Raw genomic sequence first — 24,918 nt, 5'->3', positions numbered from 1 at the left:
GATCGTCACCTTTTGCCTCGGTAACAATCCCGCCCGCCGCTCTTTATCCCGTCGCATTGTCGCAGACTATACGCAGAGCTAATGCTACTTTAATGCGAAGTTTATCTTATCTCGTGAGCAGCGAGGCTTTTATTGAACAGCATTCTTCGCCGGTATATATATTTCAATTAGAATGCTTAGCGCGGAGTGAAATTGCCGTTCTTACAATTCTCTTAGTCGGGAACTTCTATCGTGTGCTCAAAACTTCGTGTCTTACGTAATGAAAGTTTCTCTCTCACATTATGAAAGTTACGAGATTCGAGTGTTCACACCGCCGCTGTTGCATACCCGCGTAATGTCGGTTGCGTGTGTGCGTGCGCCCTCTCGACACTCAACGATAAATAAATAAAAGAAGAAAAAGGAAAGAGAAGAAAGGAGAACGAGAGAGAAGAAATCGCGCCGTGCGCGTTCGCTCGCTTCTAATCTCGTTCTTTGGATCAATGCACCTCGGAGCAAGATCTCCTCCGAGGGGGGAGGGCGCGCGATAAATTAATGCGCTTTATCGCGGCTTCTTCAGGGTCGTCGTGGCCTCTGTCGCCGTCAAAGGGAGCCGCTCGCCGTTCGCGGGGCCGTGCAGTTAATGCGGATGCGCGCCTTACCGCGCCTTCTTGCCGCGCGCGCGACCGCTTCCCCGGATTTCGTCCTTTTACCGGCGGCGGGCGCGCATCCTGCCCACTTTGTTGTGCATTTCTCCGCGTCGTCAACCTGGTAGTTTGTTACGCGCCGATATCCCCGGGAGCCCATAAAAAAGTAATTAGCCCTCTTTCGCCCGTGAGGTTAAAAATAACTCGGTAATCACCCGCGGTTTATGACGAGCGATCGGCACTCGAACGTTGCCACCGGTCGCACCGAAGAACAAAGAACGAAATCGCGATTTCGCGTCGATCTTACCAATCTTTGCCTCGCCCTCGAAGAGCGCTTAGAAGCTGCTTTTGCAAGATAATGCGACGGGATAATGCGACAAACAGATGAATATTAAATTCGTTAATTTAATATGTTACCGCAGCGCGAGGTGACAAAAGGAAAGGGGAAATTTTGCCGTCGGGAATATGTCGCGGATGTCGTGGGAGGTTGATGGCGCGATGGCGGATTCTCGACCGCGACCGTCGTCGTCCGGTGGCCCGACGCTTATGAGGGCCATCCCCGTGCCGATCACGTACGAGTCGCGCGAATCGCGGAACTTATCTCTGGCCATCTCGCTCGCGCCGTTCATCGTCTCATACAAAATCAATAAGCTCTTTCTCTCTCCGCTTCATCTTCGGCGCGTACCTACCTACCTACCTACCTACCTACCTACCTACTGTCCGTCCGTCCGTCCATCTGTCCTCCCTTCCTTCATTCCGGACCCTTTGCGGCGACCCGCCACCCCTCTCGCGCTTTTTCCGCCCGGCCCTGTCGATCGTCCGAGCAAAAGACGAATCGCCGATCGCACGATAAAGCTTGTACCGGTCACACTTCGGGATTATTGGCGGCTCGAATCAAAGGACGACACCCGTACGGTATCGACTTATCCGTGTTGCGGTCTGAATTATAGTCACGAGAATCGAGAGTGAACCCGATCGCGAGGTCTGTTGGAAATACGAGAAAAACGAACAGATAACATATCGAAGACGTTTTTAACGCGATATCGAGCGATTTTTTAAATTTCAAGAGCGAACTTTTTTTTTTTTAACTCCGGAGCGACTCGCAATGAACATTGCGCGAAAACACTGTCGAAACCGAGGAATTCACCGGATGATGTCGTCCGGTGATATCATCGATAGTGATAGTCGCCAGTACGTTGCTAGACAGGAATATAATTAGGAACGACGCGGTAAGACAATTAGCTTTCATTGTTGGAAATTCCGTGGCTTAGCTGAAATGCGTATTTTTTTCTCGGTAAAGATGGGATTGGCACAGATTTTCCCGAGGTTTTAAAGCGCCGTCATTTAAGACGGTGATCGATAAGGAAGGAGGTCGTGCGCGCAATTCGGTGGGCAAGGCAAAAAAGTCGGAAAGAGACTCTGAAAACACGCAAAGTATCGCTCTCATTGTCTTCACTTCTGCTCGCGAGACAATCGCACGCACTTGAGAGATAAATCGCTCGTGCCGACCAGACATTGGTACAGTAACTCGAAAAGGACATCCGGAGACAAACGTGCGATGTGCGTCGTTTAAAGGAACTCTCTTTATTGTACGCGCATTGTTAAATTGTATACAACCGTGCCCGCGTCGAACGAGGCACGAGTCTTGTCTAATAATACTGTGATGGAGGTGTTACAGTTCACGTAGAAGTTAAAATTAAATATCAATTAAATAGGGCGCCATTATAAATAAATTATAGGGTTCGCTTAGTCTATGTATAAATCGTTCTTCTTTATTACTCGCGTTATTGCGGAGCGTTGCGGAGCGAAATGTAAATTCCTTTCTAGTGCGATCTCGTTGAACATCTGCATTGATTCAAGTATCCTTGCCGCTCCTGATCAGATTGTCTCGCAGATACAACTGTCAAGTATCGATGGTACGAAATATAATATCCGCGCAAGGGGCTTTGAGTAAATAGAATACGATCTGCGTCAGTCGCGACGGATTCACTGCAACAACGGTCGTTTACGCAGAAATTGGATTTGGACGTTTCAATGATGGACAAGCCTCTCTTGCCGTTTTACTGTCGTGTCGCAAACATTAATACGGACTCTCGAATAGCGCAATTAACGTGCTGACCCGTGACAGAGACGACACGCCGCCGAGAAAACAAAGCATTGCATTACGATCGAATTCACAGGGGTTTCACTTCTCGTAGAAATCGGATTTAATCTCGCTAACGAGGAGTATTACGTTTCTAATACGTTCGCAGAGCTCTGCGAAGCCAGTAGAGAGAAAAGAGAGGGCAAGACAGAGAGAGAGAGAGAGAGAGAGAGAGAGAGAGATTCGCTCTCCGATCTCGATCGCCCAGGAGAAATTCGTGTGGCTGGTGTATAACTTCTCGACTTCAATAAGAACCGTATCTTTAATCCTATCGTCTTACATCCTACAATCGAACGAGCGAACGAGCACAGTCTCGCGCGTCCACTAGAGATAACTAATTGCTTCTCTTATCATCTCGAGAGACCGCGCGAACCCGTCAACGTCCGCTCTCCTTCGACCTCCGCCGATCCGCTTCGAGCCGCTCGCGGAACGAACGGCGTTCACCGGCTCGACATTTCGTCAGTCTTAAACCTTCGTCCTTTTCGACCTCTTCCTCCGAGAGCTGCCTTACTTGCAGACCGTGATCCACTCGTCCACCGTGCAGTTTTGGCAATGCACGAAGCAGCACCAGCGAAACTGGCAGTTGCACCGCTCGGTCCGCCGATGTCGCACCACGTTGTAACCCCTGCCGCAGCACAAGCTGCCGCAGCCGTCGCCGCCGGTGCTGGTCTTGTTGCACCTGCGGCCGACGGTGCCGGCTATGTCGGCCGCGGGGTCCCGTTCGCAGAAATTCGGCGACTTCTGGTAATAAAAGAGCTGCTTCGCGAGGCTCCGCTGTTTCTTCTTGCGGCCTCCCGCGGGCTCATCGACGCGACTCTTCCGTCGCCTTTGGCGCTCGAGCCTCCGCCGACGGGAGCTGCGATTCTTCATGGTCGGCGTCACGCTGCCCAGGTTGCTCTGCGTCACCAGAACGGCGTTCCTGAAGCGGTCCTTCAGGACCTTGCCGACTAGCCGGAAATCGGGCACGACTTTCCAACAGGTCTTCAGCTCGCACGAGCCGGACATGCCGTGGCACTTGCAGCGCACCTGCATGTTCTTCGCCACCGCCTGCAATCGTGTGTAAACATTCATATGTTGTGTTGTTGTCGTCGTAAGCTTCGCGTGTGAATGCGCGACACGACGCGTCTTGATGACTCTTCCTGCAAATGACTCTCTCGCTAAGAACTGTTCTTTTGTCGAAAGTTTATTACACGAGGCCCGAGCTGATGCCGGAATTTACGCGAGGTTCATCCGCGGAGAGTAATTTTCACAGTTATGCATTATTTTGAACTTCAGATCGCTTTACCCCGTACTTTCACACAACATATTTCATAGCGAAGAATAAAGAGATGAAAGATTTTTTTGATAACATTTTCCTCTTTGATGTTACTGTCCATTACTGTACATTACACTCTGCGGATGAGCCTCGTAGAGTAAAAGGAAGAAGAGCCGAGGTGTCGCCGAGGTACCGCGTATCAACAATTCCGAGCGACAAAATTACGCCGAGAAGTCGCCACCGCGTCGGTTGATTTTATACGAAACGGTCGATCGACTTTTTCATTTATGTCTGCCACGCTCGAGCGCAGCCTTTCCGTCGCCGTTCGAGCCTTCGGCCCGGCGGACGAGGCGGGCCGAATCGAATCTTTCCCTCAGATTGCGATATCCGCGATACCGCCGTTGCGACGTCTCGGCTGAAAAACGCCGGTTCTAACACGCTGTACAAACAGGTACGAGTCGCTCGGATGCGCAGGGTGCACAGGGTGGTCAACGGCGAGGGCGAGAGACGAGAGGAAAAAGAGAGAGAGAGAGAGAGACAGAGAGAGATTAAGATAGAGAGATTGAAAGAAACAGAGAGAGAGAGAGAGAGAGAGAGAGAGAGAGGAGGGTTGGAGGCAGGGGGAGGGAGAGAGAAAGGAGAAAGGGGAGGGTCTAGTTTCTTTTAAACAAAGAGGTGTCGCGTACAAAACAGTTAATGAGTCTACGGCTGGGTGGTCCAGCCTGGGGCTTCGTCTTAATAACGTCGAGGCGAGAGAGCGAGCATGGAGAGGTCCGCGGAGGAAAGGAGGAGAGGGTTTCTCTCTCTCTCTCTCTCTCTCTCTCTCTCTCTCTCTCTCTCTTCCTCCTGCCCTTTTCTGCTCTCTCTTTCTCCCTCCTTGTCTCCTTCCTTCCTTGTTTCTCCTTCCTTTTATTTTTTGCATCCTCTTTTTCTCCCTTTCTCGCGACGCCGGGAGGGAGGGAAGAAGAGCACGCACCGCTAAAAAGTAAAAGCCGGCGGAAAGGTAGAACGGAGAAGGAAGGACGAAGAAAGGAGAACCGCGCGCGCAGGATAACTCGAAGCCGCACTCTCACGCGGCAGGACTCGCGGCAGGACGCGGCGGCGTGGCGTGCGCGCTACGTTATTCGCGGGCGGACGCGGCACGCGATTGCGAATTCGCTTCCTCGGGATTCCCCGCCGACCGTTTAACGGTACATTTCTTGCGCGCGTCTGCTTCAGGATGGTGCATCATTTACCGTGGGATAGTCTGTGTATATGTATGTACACGGAGGTCGTTACGATATTTCTCGAGTTGCTCAAGATGCTTAAGATGCGTCTCGAATTCTTTCACGTCGGAGGAAGGAGAGAACAGAATCGAGCGTGACATATAGCTGGAAAAAATTTTAAGCAGGAAATGAGAGACTTTCAATCGAATGGAAAACTTTGTTGCTACGGTAATAATGAAAAAGTCCCCGTCAATTTGATGTTTCGAGGAACTTTATCCAAGATTCCGCGATCGCGTATCTTCGTTAGCCTAAAGGCCTCTTAAAGAAGAGCTGACGCGGTTGTACAGACAGCTACGCGGTGAAAATAAGAATAATACGGGACGTCTAATATTTGTTTCCCATCTTGTTTTATCTTCTCAGGGGAAGAGGTATACGCTCAAATATCCGCTGTTTAACGGATGTCACGCTCACATCCGGAGTTTAACCACGACGACGGAGTTGCGAAAGTAGCGCTTACCAGACGACCGGCTTGATTGTTGTGTAGATTCACTGTAGACTGTATGTCGCCGGCTTTCTCCCGCGTGTCTAGGAACTGTCTCGAGAATTCTATGCCGTAGTCGAGATTGTGAGAGCAACCGCCCCACTTCCACTGGACGCCTCTGGCCTTCGCCGGCGTTTTACCCCTGTAGTTTGAAGGATCGCAGCCGCAGGAGAGCAAGCGGCCCATGCTGCAGGCACGAGCCACGTTGTAAGCCACGCCAGCTGCCGAAATCGCGTAGGCGAAGGCCGTCTCTCTGTAGCCTGCGAAGCAGAACAATTCCCGATGGGTAGTCGCGATAAAATCCCGCCATCGATGTTTATTCACGTCGATATTACATTGTTATTCCGCGATTTGTGATTTACGAGATTCGCGACACCTAGCTTTCGAATTAACATATACAGTCTGCCACGAATCTCCCACGAATTTTTCCCGTCATTTTGAAGTAAAAATGTCGGGACGTAGGACATTTCGCAATTTTAAGACCGCCCCGAGCAGCCGCGAATAGACGATGCTATTTGCTTCTCCATTTAATTTACCGCACGTTTTGCACCGTTCGATCGAACGTCCAGTCCTCCGATCGCGACGGAGCAGGGGCGCGTCGAGGTAATACAACTCCGATTCAGAATCCTCAAGTACCGGCGGCCAATTGTTTGAGAGACGCATCGAGGCATCGGGAAAGACACTCTCGTCCGTCCGTTCTGCGATCGTCTCTGTCGAGAGTCAGCAAATTGCCGCTCGTCGTCGGCGACGCTGGCGAGAGGCACGACGGCGGCATTGGCGGATAATATACGCAAGGCTGCGATATCGCATTCGCTTCTCTCCTCTCGCGAGCAAAGGAATGAGCATGAAACAGCGGGACACCGGTGAAGCCGAGCTTCCTTAGAAGGAACTTCGGTAGCGAGCTCGGGCCGACAGATGGGACGGACAGCCATCAGACGCAGTTCAGAGGTAGATTATTCAGCCGTCCGTCAAAACAAAGCGCGGCCATCAGCAACGGCGGCCGGCGGGCATCCACTGTCCGCATGTATAAACGATCTCGCGACGGGGTGCCTGAAGACGCGACGCCGAACTCTGTCTCCGCGAGTCACCCGCGGACAAATCGGCCGATTTCTCGCCCGATTCTCCCGCGGAAATCGCGCGGAAATCGTCGCGTCACTCGGCCTCCGGGCCTCCCGGGCAAACTTCGACAATCTTCATTCTTCCGCGTCCCATCCGCAGTTTTCATCGAACTTCACACGAGCGCTTGACAGATAAGATAAGATTAGTTACAATATTGCAACGCAAATCGCTTCTCGAACTAACCGAATCCTCTCAGCCGACTCCTTCACACTTGCGAGCGTGATGAACACTCGAACGAAATTGTAACGTACGAGTTCGTAACGTATGTTCCCGCGATATTCGATATCGAAGGGAGAGAAAGTACGACGAAATACGTAGGTAGACATTGCACGGCAGAGCTTGTTGCACAAAGTTAGGCCGTGGCCCACCGCGGATAAGTAATGCGACGTCAAATGCAGTTTTTCTCTGGGTCCTTCAAGGTCTCCCAAGATCTCTGGGACGTCGTCCAGACGCGATTGACGGACGGCTGCTTTCGAAGCGGCGGTGGTGGCTGTCAACTTACAAACGATACCACGTAGAAGCGCACCGACTCTTTGAGTTTCGAAACTGAGACGGTTGTCCTCTCTCTTTCTCTCTCTCTCTCTCTCTCCCCTTGAAGTTGAAAATCGTAAGAGCGTAGCTCGATCGTGCTCATTCGATACGAGTGTTCTCAACAACGTGGTCGCGACACACAACTATAATCGAAATAAAATATGCGACTTCTCCCGTCGCCGCGTCTTACAACCGCGCGCGCACCAGGACGTCAGGCACCCGACGACAACGAGAGAGATCTTTTCGGCCGCTGTCGATCCCGTTTACTAGATCGCCCGACAGAATGGATCCGTTTGACCGTCCCTCAGCGCGGGAGGCAGTCGGACAGCTGGCAGCTGATTACGTCGCTCTTCGTCGGCCGTCGCTGCGCGACGTTAAAGAGCCTCCTCCGCTGAGGATCGTCCCGGAGGTCGATCTTCGGACATGGACGACCGGGAGGAGACATTTCTTGAGGAGATTCAGCGGGCCGATAGGAATGAGAGCCATGGAGAATGAGAACCTAGGGTGGATCGTCGGGGTTCCCGACGAGCACCGCGAGTCCAAAGCCGCGTATCACGCGCCGCGTCGCCGAGGATGCTAACCCTCTCGACGGCGAAGAGGAGCGCGCGCGCGCGCGTCGCGGTCAGGCTGGAGAAGGAGTCGCGGCACGAGGGGGTGAGAAGGAGGGTCCCTTTATATGGTCCCACGGTGGTGGGAGGAATCGTTGGGAGCTTTCGCTATATACGGCTATTGGCAGCAACTGTTTTATAATGCAGATAGCTACCGTGCCGCGAGATCGCCGCTGTTTCTCGACAGCGAGAGAAGCGGAGGGGACGCGTAATAAATCCTCCGCGGGGAGTTGTACGTCTCTTCTGTCTCTTTCTCTCTTCCTCGCTCCCAGGGACAGCCACGGAGAGAGCCCGCCGAGAGGCGGAGGGCAGGGAAGAATCTCCAGGAACGCGCGGTAGTAGTCTCCGCGCTCCTTCGCCTCCTCGCCTCGCCGCGGCTCGACGTAGTGACGGATGGTGCGCGGGTCCTGCGCTACTCTCTCGCGTGTCAGGCCCGGATCAGTATTTAGATAACTCAATAGATAGCACTCGGGAGGTCTTCGCGAGGACACGCGTGTCCTCCAGGAACGCGGCGGCGTATTCCGGAGATGCGGAATCGAACGATGCGGGTGAACGAACGAGTTCAATCCTGCCAGCGTCGTCGAGTCGTCATCTTACCATATGAGTGCACCATATGAGAGATACGCAGGATATCCGCAGAATTCTTTACAGGACTGACGCGGTCAATATCGAAGAATTAATTCGGTTCGTCCGATCGCTCGATTGTTTCCTCGCGCGACTCGTCGCGCTTTGATTGGGTATTTTAATCTGCGATATACGCGGTGTCGAGGCATTTTTATCGTAGATAGAGCTGGTCGAACCCGCGAATCGGGGACTCGGATGACTCAATAGATAGCGTACGCGCGAACGCAGGCAACTCGCGCAAGAACGTCGGCAGTGTCGTCCTGCTTCGTGCTGCTGCGGACTACAGGCGTATTAATGAAACCGGTACAACGAGTTCGGTCAATTAATGGCGTCTTTGTCCGATTCGGACGAAAAGTAACTTATTACTCTTGCACACGGATGCGCACGATGTCGTTCCCTTAATTAATACGGAGGGTGATCGACGCGCGATTGGCTTACGGGCCAGGTCTCGGCCAGCTTGACCTTCGTTTTCGCTTTTTACGTGAAAGACCCTTAACGAGCTCCATCATGTCCGTTAATCGAGCGCATCTTCGTGGATAGACCCCACGACGTCCCGGAATCCTAACCTGGGCGAGAGGTCAAAAAACCGACTCTGAGTGACTGGCTCCTGAGAAAATGGGAGAAGAAGGAACCGCCACGCACACTCGGACGTTAGAGGCATTTCCATATTTACGATTGAAAATCCTGTCGGCGGTGATGCGCCGTCAACAAGTCGGTAACGCGAATGAGCGTTGGGTCTACTCGTCTCCTTGTGTGGGCCGTGCGACCCCGTCGCAGCGGTCAAATGTCGGTTTCGTGTATTTTTCACAATACATTAAGTCGTTTTGCCGAAAGCCCAGCGAAGTCGTGACGAGAGGTGGAAAGAAAGAGACGTCCGAGAAGAGAGCGGCAGAGGAAAGCAGGGTCGTGCTGAGAGCAATGAGAGGGCGAGAGGACCGTGTCCGAGTGACTTAGCTCGGTGAACGGGCTCTCCACGAGATGCCGAGGCCCGAATTTGACACGGTGGATTTGTCGAATGGTCGCGCGGACACCGTCCTCTCACCTGGCCACCGAAGTCTCTACCTCGAAAAGCAAGGAAGCCGGGATTGGGCGAGCGATACTTGAACAGCGCGAGGTCCTGCGCTTCTCGGAAGCTGCTGCCCTCTGACTCGACGACGAGCAAAATCTAATAATGACCCGCCAGTTGTTGTCGATGTTACGGATAATCGGTGAATCGAACCTTCTTCGTACACTCGGTCTCCCACGCACACAATTTCCGTCGCACGCAAACATTCTCGCAAAAATTCAAGCGGCCGTTAAATGCATCACGTCTGTCGCACACGACGAAAGGGACTCCAAGCGGAAAGCGAGTCTTTCCAAGACGCATTGTGCTGAGATAGAGTGGCGGATTATCACTGGTAGAACCGGACAACAACCGCAATTGCTCTCCGGATTGTTGCACCGGTCGCTGTCAATCGTTGTGACCGCTGTCGTTGTGGCGGTCCCGCGAGATTACAAACATTGAATCATTTCTCGAGCGGCATCCGGCGGCGGCGTTTCTGCTCGGAAGGGCGGCAAATGAATGTCGGTGGGAACGGAGCTGCGAGTCGCGAAACGTGAAAAAGGACGTTACGTGCGTCCCGAAGGTCTCGTTAGAATTCCACGATCGGCCGGGCGGGCGGGCGGGTCGCTTTACATAACTCTCGAAAAAGTCGTGGAATCGACACCTCCTTCTGTCTCGCGGGCAAGAAAAGGCGTAGCACCGATCCACGGAGGCAGATAACGAGGGGTCGGACGGACGGGCCCGCGAAGCGGGCTTAAGCTTTCAGGTCAGGTGCGCCCGATGTCGCGTTCTCGCGCATTCGTCCGACACGATATATGTTTCCTCTTTCGGCGCACGTACGCGCCACGACGAATTTATATGTCACACCGGAATAGGCCGGCCATAGGGGCAGGCTCTTCTTATGGAACTGGGACAGGTTTTCGGGGCCTGCCGCGCGCGGGTAGGTAGGTTACACCGTGCGCTTTGATTTAAGGAAACGCGTCGTCTCGCCTCGCCTCGCCTCGCCTCACCTACGCCGCCGTCTCGTCAACGACGTCGTAAAAGATTCCACTTTGTGCTCTCCGTGGAAGCCGTTGCCGTATCCAGCGATTGCACCATGAAGAATCATCCAGGACTTTCGCTCGTGCATGGATGCGAAACGTCACCGAGTGGAAGTTTCCAGTCCTACCCGACTTTTTTAACATATCCCGCGCGTTTTTTGCGCGGTCGAACGCAACGTGTACAAAGGGAGATGCTATTTTTGGAAGTTGGAGATTCAGCCGACAGTCGCGGCTCTAACTCTCTAATACTTACTGGCGCAAAAATGAGTCAGACTTTTAGCGGTAGTAAATGATTTTGTTATTGTCCGGTGAGCTTCCGTGGTGCCGATCGAGCGAGCAGGTAGACGAGCCAATGGTATTTTTGTCCGCAAAAATGATGTATTATACCGGATGATTTATGATAATGTTTCGCTTAGGCAGAAAAATCGCTCGAAAAGAAAAAAAGTGTCTGCCCGAGAATGCATTGTTCCAAGGCGTTCATGACGAAAGAAAAAGAAAATGAAGAAAAAGAAGAAAAGGATTCTCGTTTTTCGCGCGGTTTTGCCGGTCGCGTTTCAGACTCCCTTAATGGAGTCTTACGTGTTTCGCTCATTTGTATTTATGGCGCGAACCGCGACGAATTTAATGATCCAGGAAACATTAATTCGCCATTAGCGGACCGGCGGATTATTAATCACGGGTCGTCGGATCTGATCAGATAATCTCGCTCGTTAAGTGTTACGTATTCTCGCGGTGTTCCCGCGGTACATACCTCGTTGAAGGAGAACACTGCTCTGCTGGGTCCTGCTGCTGGGCGTGAGGGACGAGCAGTTCCACCTGTGCCACATGAACTGATACTGGCACTCGGACACGGCCATTTGCAGCCCTTTGAGCGCCGCGACGGTCACATCGGGATTCACGTGGCAGAGCTCGCGCTGCTCCTTCGTCAGCCCCGGGATGCCGTTGCAGACGACCGCGTCGCCGCTCACCCAGTCATCCACGGAATTACTCATTAGGCAGGTCGCGCTGGAAAAGGCAGCGGAATTATACACGATCGACGCGGCTCGCCAATTTCTCTGCGATCGCCATAAGCGGTTATCATTAGGGCGTCGGGTCGTGTAACGACTAAATGTGTCAAGTGAGACGGATTTCTTTTCGTCGGCCGGTCAGCGAATTAGAAAGTTTATGCGGTGAAACGGCCTTCTCAGGACGTGCAATAAGGGGGGATATCGCGTGTCTCGCAGCGAATTTTGTCCGCGTGTTCGAAGAGGAAGAATTGAATATCGGATGCTTTTCTAGTCGTCGATCTAGTAATGTTACTTGTAGGCCGTAAACGGGTCTGTTATGTATCGAATAAGATCGGAGGATCATAAGGATCATGCGCTCGATCGGCGAACGGGATCTCGCCAGTTCGCTGGAAATCGCAAAGTCCACAAATAGCGAGGCAAATGATTTTCCCACGGGAGCGGCTGCGTTCGATCGGTTTGAGTGATTTTGGCTCCGGGGAATCCAGCTGGAGGCATTCCTCGTGCTCACGGTATGTCGTGATCTCCTTCCAGCCCTCGCTCCCCCGATCCTCTCTCGTCCCGCTTGTCTCTGCCCCCTCTGTCTCCCCCCCCCCTCCCCGGTTATCGAATTCCCGATCGTGAACGTGGACCGCTCGTGGATCAGACGCCGATTAAAGGTACGTCACCTTTTTCCTCTTTGCGTCGTGCGCGACTTCGACAGGTCCCGGGACGATTTCACGGACGATTATCAGCAGGTACAGGACGCGCGAATATGCAGCGCGTGGAAACGCGTTTAATCCCCTCGACATTCCCCCTCCCCGAGTTTCCCCGAGTTTTTCATCGAGGAGAGATTGCGGAAGCGTAATTTTATCGAGAAATTCGATTTTTCCCACGTACCGTTGTTAATTACAATACATATCCTTATGTACGTGTCTCCGTATCGCGAAATCCCCGAGAGATAGCGCGACGCGCAAGCGGATATATTAACGAGAAAGAGGAGACGCGTCAGCGTTTATCGCGAGGCGAGAACTCGCATCACCGTCATTCTCATCGCTTATTTCTCTTCCCGGTTGCCGCGAGCGTACATATTAGTTTAACACGTGTCGAGTGTAATTAGTGACGAAGTGTGGAAGGGCGGAAGTGGACGGTGCGCCAGCTGGTCAAACTCGCGAAAGTGATTATCGTCGGGTTCTTCGCGGGTAACGGCGCGCAGGCAATTATATACACCATGGACGACTACCGACAGGGACGATTCTGACGGAAGTACAGCTCGTAGATAAATAGTAAACTCTGTTTGTTTGTTTCTTCGACACAAGCTCGAAAGACAATCTCGAGTACAACGAACATAATTGCGAAAAGGTTCGCGCAATCTCCCGCGCTGTTATCTCCACTCGATACCACTTAATCATTCGCTTCTGATTGCGATGATTGCGACTCTAAACGACATTACTCGATTCTGATGGTCGTCTCGGTGGAGTTGTAGCAGTGTACGTTCCTGAAACTTGAAGCTCGCAAAACGCTCGCGAACTAATGGAGAAGCTGATGAACCGGAGGCATATCGGGAGTCGGGCGGACCGGCCAGGGGCCGGCTGCATCTCCGAATCGGTGCGATGCAGCACTAATCGCGGCGGTCTGGAGCAGCGATTTTACGGCCGCGTGCGGCTGCACGGCGCGCACTTTCACGCACGCGTGCACCGCGTGAGCGGGCGTACGCTTTTCTTCGTGGAGACGGTTTTACGAGGCCGAGGTCAAGAGGTGCGAACGCTCTCAAAGAGCCGATAAAGCCGTACCATCTCGCCGTCTGTTTCTGCCATCGCGCGCCCCGCGATGGGACACGCACGAGGAGGAAGGTCCGCGCCTTGGGCCCTCGTTTCACCCTCCGCCACCGTCTGTCCCTGCCCGCTCCCCCGCCCCCGCCCCGTGGCCCGCTCGGTCGCGATAACGGCATCCGTCTCTCGGAAGAAGAGCTCTTAAAGCGCTATCTTAAGCGACGGCTGCTGCCTAATGGCCGCGTATTACGGCGTACCGGGTGTTAATTAATTTCGAGGTGGAAAAAAGAAACGACGGGAGCGTGCGTGCGTGCGTGCGTGAGTCGAGTGCGTGTCCGTGCACGCGGATCGTCGTGTGTTCGAAAACGAGAAAGAAGGGCTGTTCGCTCGCTCCGTTCATACGTCGCTGTCGGAGGAACGTAGCCGTCATTTCCTGTTACCGCGCGCGCTTCACCGAAACGTCGGACCTAACGTCGTACCGTTAGGTTGCCTGTTATTTTACCCTTCTTTTTTCTTTTTTTTTTACGACAGCTTTATTGCCCGTCGTATTTATTTGTTTACTCTTAGTAAATAGTAAGCCGTAAAACTGGCTCCTCATCGAATTCCATTGAGTTGACCTTCTACATGCCCGGACGCGCGCCTGCCTCCTTATGCGGCTCGTCCTGAGCCCTTCGAGATGCAGGTTCAAACGGTTACGGCCGCGGAACCGGGACGACGTGTATCTCGGAATCTTTGTTACGAGAACATACCTTCGGTCTGCGCCGAGTCAAAACAAATCGCCCGCGATCGCGCGAATGCGCGTATCAATACGATCTCCGGTGAGAAGTATTCCCTTCATTTCTCCACACGACTGTATCCGTCGGTTATTAAGCCCGACGGAAGTCACACGCGGAGCGCGCGCGATGTGTTGGTGCGAGGTAATCTCGCGAGAATTAACACGATGCGATTCGTTAACACGCGAACATATGCCGGCTGCGCCGGCGGATCGATGGGGGAAGTCGAAACATCCTATCGGCGATCACGAGACTCGCGAGGCTAGATTGGCGCGGGGGACCGTCCCTCAGGATCATTAATCTGCCCGCGGCACCTCGGGGCGGTTTATTTTTTTCCTGCGAGCCGATCTCTCGGCGGAGCCGCGCAGGGTCCTGCAGGATGTCACGGACGGGTGCAAGGCTCTCTCCGTGGGTCGCTCGGTTATCTGCGGGTACAAATTAGCGGACGAGCTTCTTCTAAAGTAAAAGCTGTGTATAGCACCCGCGTGAACGAAGAGAGGCAGGGACGAAGGGGGGAGGAAGGAGAATGTGGAGGAGGAGGAGGAGGAGGAAATTGGCGACAACGAACGAGAGGAGGGTAGCGAAGGTGAGGGAAGGTAAAGGTGGGGTGGTATAATAAGAAGAAAAGGGAAAAAGGCCCCGGCGAGAGAGTCTCCCTGTGCGCGGTGTGGGAAAGGACGGTAGGGTGGAGGGGGTGGGTGGCGACTCGGGGGGAGGGGGAGGGGGTTAGGGTCGCGGAGGTTATTGAGAGCTCCCATTACCGGTACAACGTTGCAACGCTGCTATCTTTCGCGCTATTGATGATCTACCGAAAGCAGATTAATGATCTTAACTCCCCCAACAAATTACGGAAGACACCGCGTACCTGCGGAGGAAGTCGGATTGTATCAAGAGATTCCTTTCGCTACCTCCTCCGGTCCCGGCCCCGCCGCTCGTGCATGCGTCTCACTTCGCGAATAACGAACGAGCCGTGCACCCGCGGCAATTATTCCACCGCGAACTGCTCGTATAGCGATCGTTTCGTCGGGAACGAGCAAATTTCTTTCCGCCGGTCCGCGCGATTCGCGCCCGTCTCTGCTTCTCGATGAAGCGTTATCTGCTTCGATTGGACCCGTCGATTCGGTCATTCCCTTGCTTCGTTAATACCGGCATCGGCACCGACAAACAGGGTGCGAGGTTGATTTCGTCGGACCACGGAGCAGAGTGAATGGAAAGTTCGTTTCGGAGATGTATTCCGATTAAGAGAGATATCCGCATTCAATACTGCACGCGAGGACGAAGGACGCGAGGAAAGGTACAAGGGCATATCGCAAGAGCGATTTACTGCAGCGAGCATCGACTTGCGCCGCGCGCATTTTGCCGGCGGCAGTTATAGTTTCGTTTCGCTTCGGGTGCTCGATCTCATGGGAACCCGTTGGGCAAATCGGAGACGAGATACGCGAGCGCGTGTCCCGCATTTTTGCAGTAATCCAAGGGGTCGCAGAAGAATCCATGATGGCGACGATGCGGGGATGCACGTGTTTTATTTAATCCGCATCCCGTTCCCGCGCGTCCCGTCACCGCGCGAGCTTGCGAACTTGAGAGGAAGAGAGAGAGAGAGAGAGAGAGAGAGAGGGAGAGAGAGAGAGAGAGAGAGAGAGAGAGAGAGAGAGAGAGAGAGAGAGAGAGAAAGAGAAGGAGAGGGAAATACGGCACGGAATTTCGCGTCTAATGGGATATACCCAGTGGAAAGAGAGAACTCGTCCTTTTTTTTCACGGATCCCCCGACTCGCGAGAATACCTGGCGGCAGATATCGAGGTGCCTCCCTTCCTTCTTCCCCCGATCTTACGAGAGTAAATCGATTTCGCGGCGAAGCACATTGTAAAGGAATGCGATAGACCGCGAATTACGTTCCGCAGATGGTATCTAGCGCGTAAGTTATGGCGACCTGTAACTCGGTGATAAAACAGGACTCTCTCTTCGTCTTGTTCGTCAATTTGCAGCGAGCTCCACGGAGTGCTCGCATCAGGCGAAGAGAGAGAGAGAGAGAGAGAGAGAGAGAGAGAGAGGGAGAGAGAGAGAGAGAGAGAGAGAGGGAGAGAGAGAGAGGGAGAGAGAGAGAGAGAGAGAGAAGGGGGAGAGACAGGGGCACTTTTTGTTAATAAACCTTCGCGGTTCCGTTATCTTCCGCGATAATGTAAATTCCACGGAAATGATGTCACACCCCGGAGACCGCAAGTGGCATAGTCGCCAATCACGTTACACCCAGTCGTTAAACTATCGTTCGGCCCATCGCTCGCGGAATAGTTTCTCCAGCTTTCGATCGTGCATCTCACGTTAATTGGGAACGATATCTGTTATTACCGGACACTACCCCACACCGATCGCATCTAATCTATCGCTTAAACTGACTTGCGAGACAGCAGGTTTTCCAGTCTCGAAAACTTCTCTTATATATCGCTCTATACCGATCGCCCGAGATCGCCTATGCTAATGGTAGCAAGTAAATCAGTAGCTAACAGCTCACATCAGAGTCCACGCGATCCAAGTTCGCCAGGTTGAAAAGCCTGATACGCGATACAGATCGACATGCCCGGCGACACTCATTCCGTCGACGAGGCTGGAAGCTATCTCGACGCGGCTCCGAGCGTTTTATTAGCTCGCAAAATTTCGAACGCGCTTGCATGAGCGCGCCGGAGCTCATTCGCTACGATTGTTTACGTTGCGCGTTTAATCCACGTCGAATTCGAGCGAGCGCGGCAAGAGAAATAAAATAAGAGAAATAAAAGTGCACGTAGCACAGCGTACTATATACGTATCAGAGAAAGCCACGCACGCGTGTCACGACGCGACGTGAAGAACGCGCGTCGCCACGAACCAGTTTATTGACTATTATATCATCAGACCTGTAATTCAATGCCGTCCTGCAAGTCCGACCTGCGCAAGTGCGCGTTTATGTGTGAAGGAACGCGCGTGCACTCACTCGCACAACAGGCTCGCCATCGAGTCCTGTTCCCGGATGCTAGGCGTAATTATTTACAAGAAGCCGCGTGGGTCTCTTTCTCTCTCTCTCTCTCTCTCTTTCTCCCCATCTCACGCGTGGTGAGAGCCTATCGAGTGGTTATCGCCATTGACGAAGAATCGCTCGTGTGTATATATTTCGAGAACGGTCGCGCGGTCGCCGATGATCGGGCCACGATATCCGCGCGCCGGGCGACGACAAACGAGAGGGAAGCGCATTATCACGGGACACGCGGCCGCGATTGCAAAATTTATCTCCCGACACTTTTACGCGCCGCGTCGGATTTTACGACTGCGACGTAACTGATTGAGGAGCCCGCGAGTTTCGCAAACGCAACACCGATCTTTATTTATCGACGTGCCGTGTGTCGATCGCGCGTCGGAGATCGCTGCGCGGCGCGCAGCCGACGCAGCGACGGTCCGTCGTTTCAATATCGCTTGATAAAGTGGCCGAGCGGCAAAACATCTTGATCAATCGAGGAGCGCTTCGAAGGCAGCTCGACAGTCTCGTCAGCCCGCCATTGGCCGATGCGCTACGTTCCCGCGGTAATTAAGGAATCGCTTTGATTCGGCCAATCGCATTGTGCACGATGTTCGAAGTGATACACCGAGTCGGGTCTACAATCCCCGCGATTCTCAACGCGCCTGTCCGAGCGTGGATCGAGGCGATGCTCTCTTTCAATTTGGGGGGGAAAGCGCGCATTGTCCGAGAAGCGTCGCTTCAGCGGCGTGGCGCGGCGCGGCGCGCTCGCAAGAAGGAAGTTCGTTTAGAACGCGGTTCCGCGGTGCACGGGGCGTGCGATTAACAACACGATGAGAGAGGTCCATAATGAAGATCGCACAGCGGGATTCGTTCGTCGCGCGCGCGGTGCGGTTCGATGGGCCTATTTACACTTCGTCATTGTGCAGCTCTCGGCGAGAGAGCGGACGACGCGACCACCAGGTCGGGGAAGAAACCAGCGTCCTATTGACGAATTCTCTCCGCAGCCGGGGCTATGAGCGCGCGGGCACGTCGGGCACGTCGACACAGTGGATGCAAAGAGGGAACGAGGCGGCGGAAAAAGTCGGCCACGCTACCGAGGCTCGCAGGTTCTTCCCGGCGGGATTAGACACGGCGAGCTCTCCTTGCGAGCTTCTTGCTCCCGCTCGTTCTACGACGATGACGGTCCTCCTGGCTCCAGCGCGCGCTGCCGTCCGTCGCCGTCTCCTGGCGAGCCGAGAGAGCCGGATGACGTGCACTCCGTGCGCGACTTTGCGATTTGAAGCGCTCCGTCGCAGTGGACGGACAAAGCGCGCGAGAGTGACATTTTGACGTCTGCATTATGCGCTGCATCGCGGCGCATCGGGATATCGTGGGGACCGGAGCGCGCGAACACTTCCCCGAGGAGTGCCCACGGCGACGGCGGAGTGCCGTGGAGTACGGGGTGAAGGAGCTGGACAAGAGGAGAGGTACGAGAGAGAGAGAGAGAGAGAGAGAGAGAGAGGGAGAGAGAGAGAGAGAGAGAGAGGGAGAGAGAGAGAGAGAGAGGACCGGAGGGACGCGCGGCGCGTATCGCCGGTCAATCGTGAGGAGAGCGGATGGGACGTTCGTGAGCGAAAACAAGTCGACGACGATAGCCGCAACGATCCGCGTGCAAATTAAAAGAGGGACGCGACGCTACACATTTTGTCTTTCGCAAACTTTTTTGCGTCTTATCGCACAAGCGATATCGCGAGATATCGAGCGACTTTTTTCCACGATCGCGATGGCTTTGCGCAAATTCGTGCGATTTCTTCTAGGAAATCGAGAACGCTTCGCGAATACATGGCAAGCCCGATCGCGACCTCAACGTTGCCACAAATTGCTTGCGAAGCTGTCTAAAGACACGCTGGGAACATGCTGGGAAGATGAAAGTTGAAGAAATCGCCAGATCTGGCACTCACCGACGATGCTCCAGGAGGATCAGCAGCAAGGCGACCGCGGGGCCGATCCTGGTGGCGATCCTGGACGGCGGTCCCTCGTATGCACGTCCTGTACGAGACGGAGGCATCCTGTCATTGCCCCGAGGACGTCTCCTTTTCCTTGCACGGTTTGCCCACTTTAAAAGAGTCGAGTGCGACCCCTCGTCCGGGGCTGCACACCCCTAGCACCCGAACGGAAGGACCCCTCGTTCGAGACGATGCTGGAAGCTGCTCCCGTTCTTTATCTACCTCTTTCTCTCCTTCTCCCTCGCGCGCGCGCGCGCGCGCCTTCTCCTCCGCTCTCCGTCACTCTTCTCGCGCGTTCGCCCCGTGTTCTACGGTCCCTCTCCTACTCTTCTCGCCGCGGTGCCTGTGATCAGCAGCCTGGCACGCGTCGAGGACTCCACCTCGCCCCGGGCACCGGCGCTTCTCCTTTGACGTTCCGTACGATTCGAGAGCTCGCAGTTTCGCCGCTTCGAGGGGTCGTACCGAAAACTACCCCGGGACAATAATATTCCACGGCGATCGGCCGATTCATCGGACGAAAGAGAGAGAGAGAGAGAGAGAGAGAGAGAGAGAACGTTTGTACATGCACGCGTCTCGATCCTGGCTCTCGTGGCACGATGGGACAGCTTATTGCGTTGGCTCGCTCGCTCGCTCAATGACGAGGAGCTTCGTTCTCGACGTGTAATCACCTACCTTCTCTCGTGACTCGTTTGTCGAGTAATGACGCTTCGCTATCCTTTGACGAACCACTTACGCGTATGTTCCCATTAGAGAGATCTTCGTTGCGTTTATCGGGAGGAACTGTCGACGAAAGAGAGAAAAAAGAGAAAGAGAACGAGACGAGTGTCCCGGGCGACCTCGCTGAATCTTCTTAGATACACTTATCTTTGGAGCAAAAATACTGTCGTCGATGCTTGCGTGCACGACAAAGACGAAAGACGATCTGGAGGGTTCTCTAGAGTCCCCCAAGTGTTTTCGTCGAGGTATACAGTGTGGTCACTATCACTACATTCTTCGTCGCACCGGCTCGGTCTTCTTTGGTATTCTCTTCGGCGAAGTACTTCAGCATAGTCCGGACTTCCGGACGATCTCGCGACGTCGTTTCCCTTTATCTGATTTGCACCGTGAACTTGTCGACCGCGACGCCCTTCTCCGTGAAGTCTATTCGAAGATCCGGTGACATCCTATCCTCGTCTTCTAGCACTTCGAGGTCGTCCACCTTCTTCTTTTACTTCTTCTTCTTCTTCTTCTTCCTCTTCTTCTTCCTCTTCTTCTTCTTCCTCTTCTTCTTCTTCCTCTTCTTCTCCCTCTTCTTCTCCCTCCTCTTCTTCTTCCTCTTCTTCTTCTCCTTCTCCTTCTTCTTCTTCTTCTTCTTCTTCTTCTTCTTCTTCTTCTTCTTCTTCTTCTTCTTCTTCTTCTTCTTCTTCTTCTTCTCGCGCCTTCTTCGCTCGGTAGCGGTGGATACGGCTGGACGAGCCGATCTTTCGACGCGCGTTAGTCGGAAGAAGAGAAGAGAGCGCGATGTCTCACTCGACACTTCCGGTGTGTGTGCGCTCGCGGCGAAGTGTCAAGCTCAAATAAAAGAAAAGTCGCCCTCGGGGATCCTCCTACTCCTCCCACACGCGGACCATCACCACCTTCCCCCCTTCCCCGCGTCCTCGGTTGCAAGTCCTCTTCGTCTTTCTCCTCAACCACCGCCTCCTCTTCCTCTTCCACCGGCGGCTTCCTCGGCCTCTCTCTCCCTCGTAACCGCGCCTATCTTTCGCTCCGCTCGTGCAAACAGTCGAATAGCAAACTTCCCGCGATCGTCACGCACGGTGCGACGATGACGACATAGCCAGGCGAGGCTTTGTGGATCGCGGAAGAGGAAGACGTGAAGGATCTGCCGGAGGAAGGGGGAAAAAGGTGGAGGAGAGTCTGATCCGCTTGGAGGGACTCCAGGAGTGGAGGTGCCGACGCGTTTGATCGGATCGCAACAGGGGTGGAAAAGATTCCCGCGCGCTGTCGGATCAGGTCGCGGGGCGGAGGGAGAGGGGGAGGCAAAAGGTACGATCAAAGGTGAACTGTTTCGGTGTACGAGACGTTAAGAACCGTTTCGCGAACCGTCGACCAGCACGGTGGAACGGGACGAATGTGTGGCGATCGCGGGAGCGGAGATCCCAATGGAGGAACGCGAGAAGAAGGTCACGCACTTTCGTTATCCCCGTGTCCCCCTGCTTCTCTCCCTCCCTCTCCACCTATCGATCTATCTATCTCTTTCCTCGGCTCGCCGAGACACCGACACCACGTTGCCGGACAGATGGACAGAACCTGACCGATCTTCCGCCTTCGTTCAAGACCGACGAGAAGCTGTCAGGAAGATCGCTCTGTCTATGATGAACTCGGTGCGCAGTGCGCGGCTACGGGGCCCTCCTCGCCCTCCCATAGGGAGAGAAAGGAGAGATAGGGAACGGTATAGGCACGAAGGAACCAACTACCCCCCACCATAGCCACCACCATCCGGACGCGACCACCACCACCATCGGCCACCACCCCGAGATTCGGTGTGAGAGACGAAGAGGGACGTACAGAAACGGAACCGCCTGGACGAGGACGACGAGATGTCGACGGACCGGGATGGAAAGGGAGAAATAGCGGAGGTAGAGAACGCGCGCGCGGGAGAGAGAGAGAGAGAGAGAGAGAGAGAGAGAGAGAGAGAGAGAGAGAGACGGAAAAAATGCGTGGCGGCCGTAGGCCGTAGCCGCTTCTGCATCTCTCTTTTCCTTCCCTTTTCCTCCCACCTCGGGGATCCGTCGTCCCTTTCCTGCCATCGGCGGTGACTCCGTCTCGTTCTCGAAAGAAAACACCTGAAACGCCTCCCCGTGAACCAACAGGTACGCCGTGGCACACCGGCTGTCTGAACTTTTGCATCTCGGGGTGCATGCTCGTGGCGCTGCAGCGAAAAATATTTATTCTCCCTGAATGGGCGAGAGAGATAGGCGCTCCGCGCAGCGGAGAAGAGCCTCTTTGTCGATCGATCGTAGCAATGTCCAAATGTTGAAATTCCAATCGGCTCGTTCGATTTCACCCGATCTCGGGGATAACGCGATTCATTCACTCGCAAGTCGCAGAAACATTGAGAATCATCGAGGCGCGGACACCTCGCGCGCAGCGCCTGGTCGCGCCGCTCCGAGCGCCCCGGCGCTTTTGCGAGCCTTTCCGAGATTCCTCGACACATTTCCCGGTTCCCGAAGGATCACACCCTCCGTCGGAAGACAGAAGAAGGAAGGTTGCCTGGGATCACGTGACGGGACAAGTAGGAGGAGCAAAATTCCCCTACCTAGCATCACTCGGAGGAGTCAATCGGCATAATTGAGGCTTATCTGCCTCCCTTACGCAAACCTGCCGCGTCCGCCTACTCTCCATCCCCTCTCTTCTCGCCGGATCTTTCCTCGCAGGTTACGAAGGGTGCCAAATCCAAGTCGCTTCGACAACACACAGTAACCTTCCGTCGGGATAGCCGCGCATTTGCGCGTATTCGTTGTCCGTTATTTGAAACACCTCAACCTCAGGAGAAAGGTTGTCCACGCGGCGATGTGACGGTCTCGTTGAATTCGTCGGAATTTTACCCTCTCGTTCCTGTTATGTCGCGATCAGGCGATTTGCGATTGTACGGTGAGAACACCTGTAAATGCAAAGAGAGAGAGAGAGAGAGAGAGAGAGAGAGAGACACGCAACTTGCGCGTCTGCATTCACGCGGTTGTTCGTCATCGTCCGATCGAGCGCGGGAGCACGAGCTCGGGAGAAACCCGGGAGAAACGAGACACAGGCACGAGATACCTAAATCGAAACACCCATGACGTTTGAATCGAAATAGCCGCGCGCCGCTAACTATCTGACGCGCATCTCCTCGCATCGTCGGCTCGTTCCTCTCTGTAGCCAATTAGCGGCGCGTCCAATATAATATCCGTCGCACGATGATCGCAGGTCAGTGCAGGCTGCGATTGCGAGATCCGCAAAGCGAGGGAGCGAAGCTTCCTTCCCGTTTCCTCTCACCCTAGCTGCCGCCGCCGCCGCCGCCGCCGCCGCCGACGCCTTCGATCGACGCAACGTGGAAGTGCAGATTTCATTGACGTGGTCGCTGAGCTGGCAATTAGCCGCAGCAGCGACCCCGGCTCGCTCGTACGCCGCGCGCGTAGCTACCCCACCGCGCCACGTGGTCGAAGATCAAACGGTATCCGGGCACAAAGCACGACCGGCTGGGGTCTCTCCCGATAATCGGTGGCGACCGGCCGGGTCGTCTCGTGGTCGTCGAATTCACGGCGACGAACTCCCCTCCCTCCCGCTCGCGACCTTTGGCCCATGCCTAATTAAAACTCACGTGCTGCTGGAAAGAACGAACAGGTGTGCGCAGCCGCCGGTAATCGAGCGACCGTTGATCTAATTAGCGGAATTGATTTCCGCCGGCGGGCGGCGGAAAGAATAAATCGTCGGTCTTAGAGGTGTGTACATGCCGAGTGTTCCTTAACATTGCCATTGAACAATGGTCGTCGTGCGGAAGATACGGTAGCCGAATCGCACACGCAAGAGGGACTCCTTTTCGGGCGTAATTTCACGGACCAGTCTCGACCACTTGCCCTCGACACTTCGCGTCGCGAGAATCGAAACGGTAGTCAGTCTTCATTAGCGCAACCGGAAGCACAAGTCCGGGCAGTTTGAGCAATAATTCTGAATATTATCGCGATACGTCAGCGCGTCTGTGCAGGTGGCTCGAGTCGCGGTTCAGCGCGACCTTTTGCTATCGCACGTATCCCAAACGGCTAACGAGCCGTTATCTCGTGTACGCCACGGAATTACAGGCGAAATTATAGCACCGCGGCGATTTATCGCACTGGATCATTTACCGCGCGAGCGCGCGCACTGTTCGCGACATGTGTTTCCTTTTGCCTCGCGCACGCACGCACGCACGCACGCACGCACGCACGCACTTATATACATACGTACATGCGTACATACGCGGTCCAGCCACGTTCCATTCGTTTCGTAGAGGGACACTCATTGCCGTTCTCGATACCTCGTACCGATAACATCGTTCGTACTTCCAGAAGGATCCCTGGAAGCGCGCTTCTCGCCGCCGCGATCTCCTCGCTCCTCTCCCTCTCGCCCGCGCCATCGTGCTGTCTCGGTCTATCTTATGGCCCGTGTATCCTCCGTCATCCTATCAGGGTGCATTACTTATCGGGCTATCGAGTGTCCTGACCGTGATCCTGGCACGCGAGCGCCGATACGATCGGGTCGCTCGATCATCCTATCGCCGCGCAATGCGCCGCCGCTCGGCAACCTAATTGGCCGGCTCGGGAAAAGGGCACGAAATCCTGCCATGAAGGGCGAAGAGGAAACGAAGAGAGGAGAAGAAAAAAGACGAGAGCAGGGAAGGAGAGGGCAGAGAGAGAGAGAGAGAGAGAGAGAGAGAGAAAGGTGTCGTGCGCGCTACCGATTTCTGCGGTACAATCCGCGTAAGATCCTTTCGCGATCCGACGGCGTCTCGAGACGAGAGCGAGCGAGAGGGAAGATGTCGGTTAATTAAATGTTCTCGTAAATATTCGCATACCCGCATCCGTGCGTTATTGCGACGCCGCATTAGCGAGAGGGTGATTTATGCCACTGTGACGGGGGAGGGGGAGGGAGAGAGGAAGATTACTTTGGGGCTCGCGATTGCCGCATCATGGCCG

At 54.3% G+C, this 24,918-nt stretch overlaps 1 protein-coding gene across 1 annotated transcript; it reads right to left on the bottom strand.

Annotated features, from left to right (window-relative positions):
* Nucleotides 1–2,168: 2,168 nt before the first annotated feature.
* Wnt10 (Wnt oncogene analog 10) lies at nt 2,169–20,472 on the bottom strand. The gene is made up of 4 exons (XM_011151312.3): nt 19,184–20,472; nt 11,483–11,736; nt 5,744–6,027; nt 2,169–3,813 (listed from the first exon to the last, which is right to left on the bottom strand). The coding sequence occupies exons 1-4, from the start codon at nt 19,288–19,290 to the stop codon at nt 3,274–3,276; spliced, it is 1,185 nt and encodes a 394-aa protein (XP_011149614.1). The 5' UTR covers nt 19,291–20,472; the 3' UTR covers nt 2,169–3,273.
* Nucleotides 20,473–24,918: the final 4,446 nt, after the last annotated feature.

Source organism: Harpegnathos saltator, unplaced genomic scaffold, assembly GCF_003227715.2.
Source record: "Harpegnathos saltator strain DR-91 unplaced genomic scaffold, Hsal_v8.6 scaffold374, whole genome shotgun sequence".
Lineage (NCBI taxonomy): Eukaryota > Metazoa > Arthropoda > Insecta > Hymenoptera > Formicidae > Harpegnathos > Harpegnathos saltator.
The sequence above is the reverse complement of the archived record's forward strand: the minus strand, read 5'-3'. Positions and strand labels throughout refer to the sequence as shown.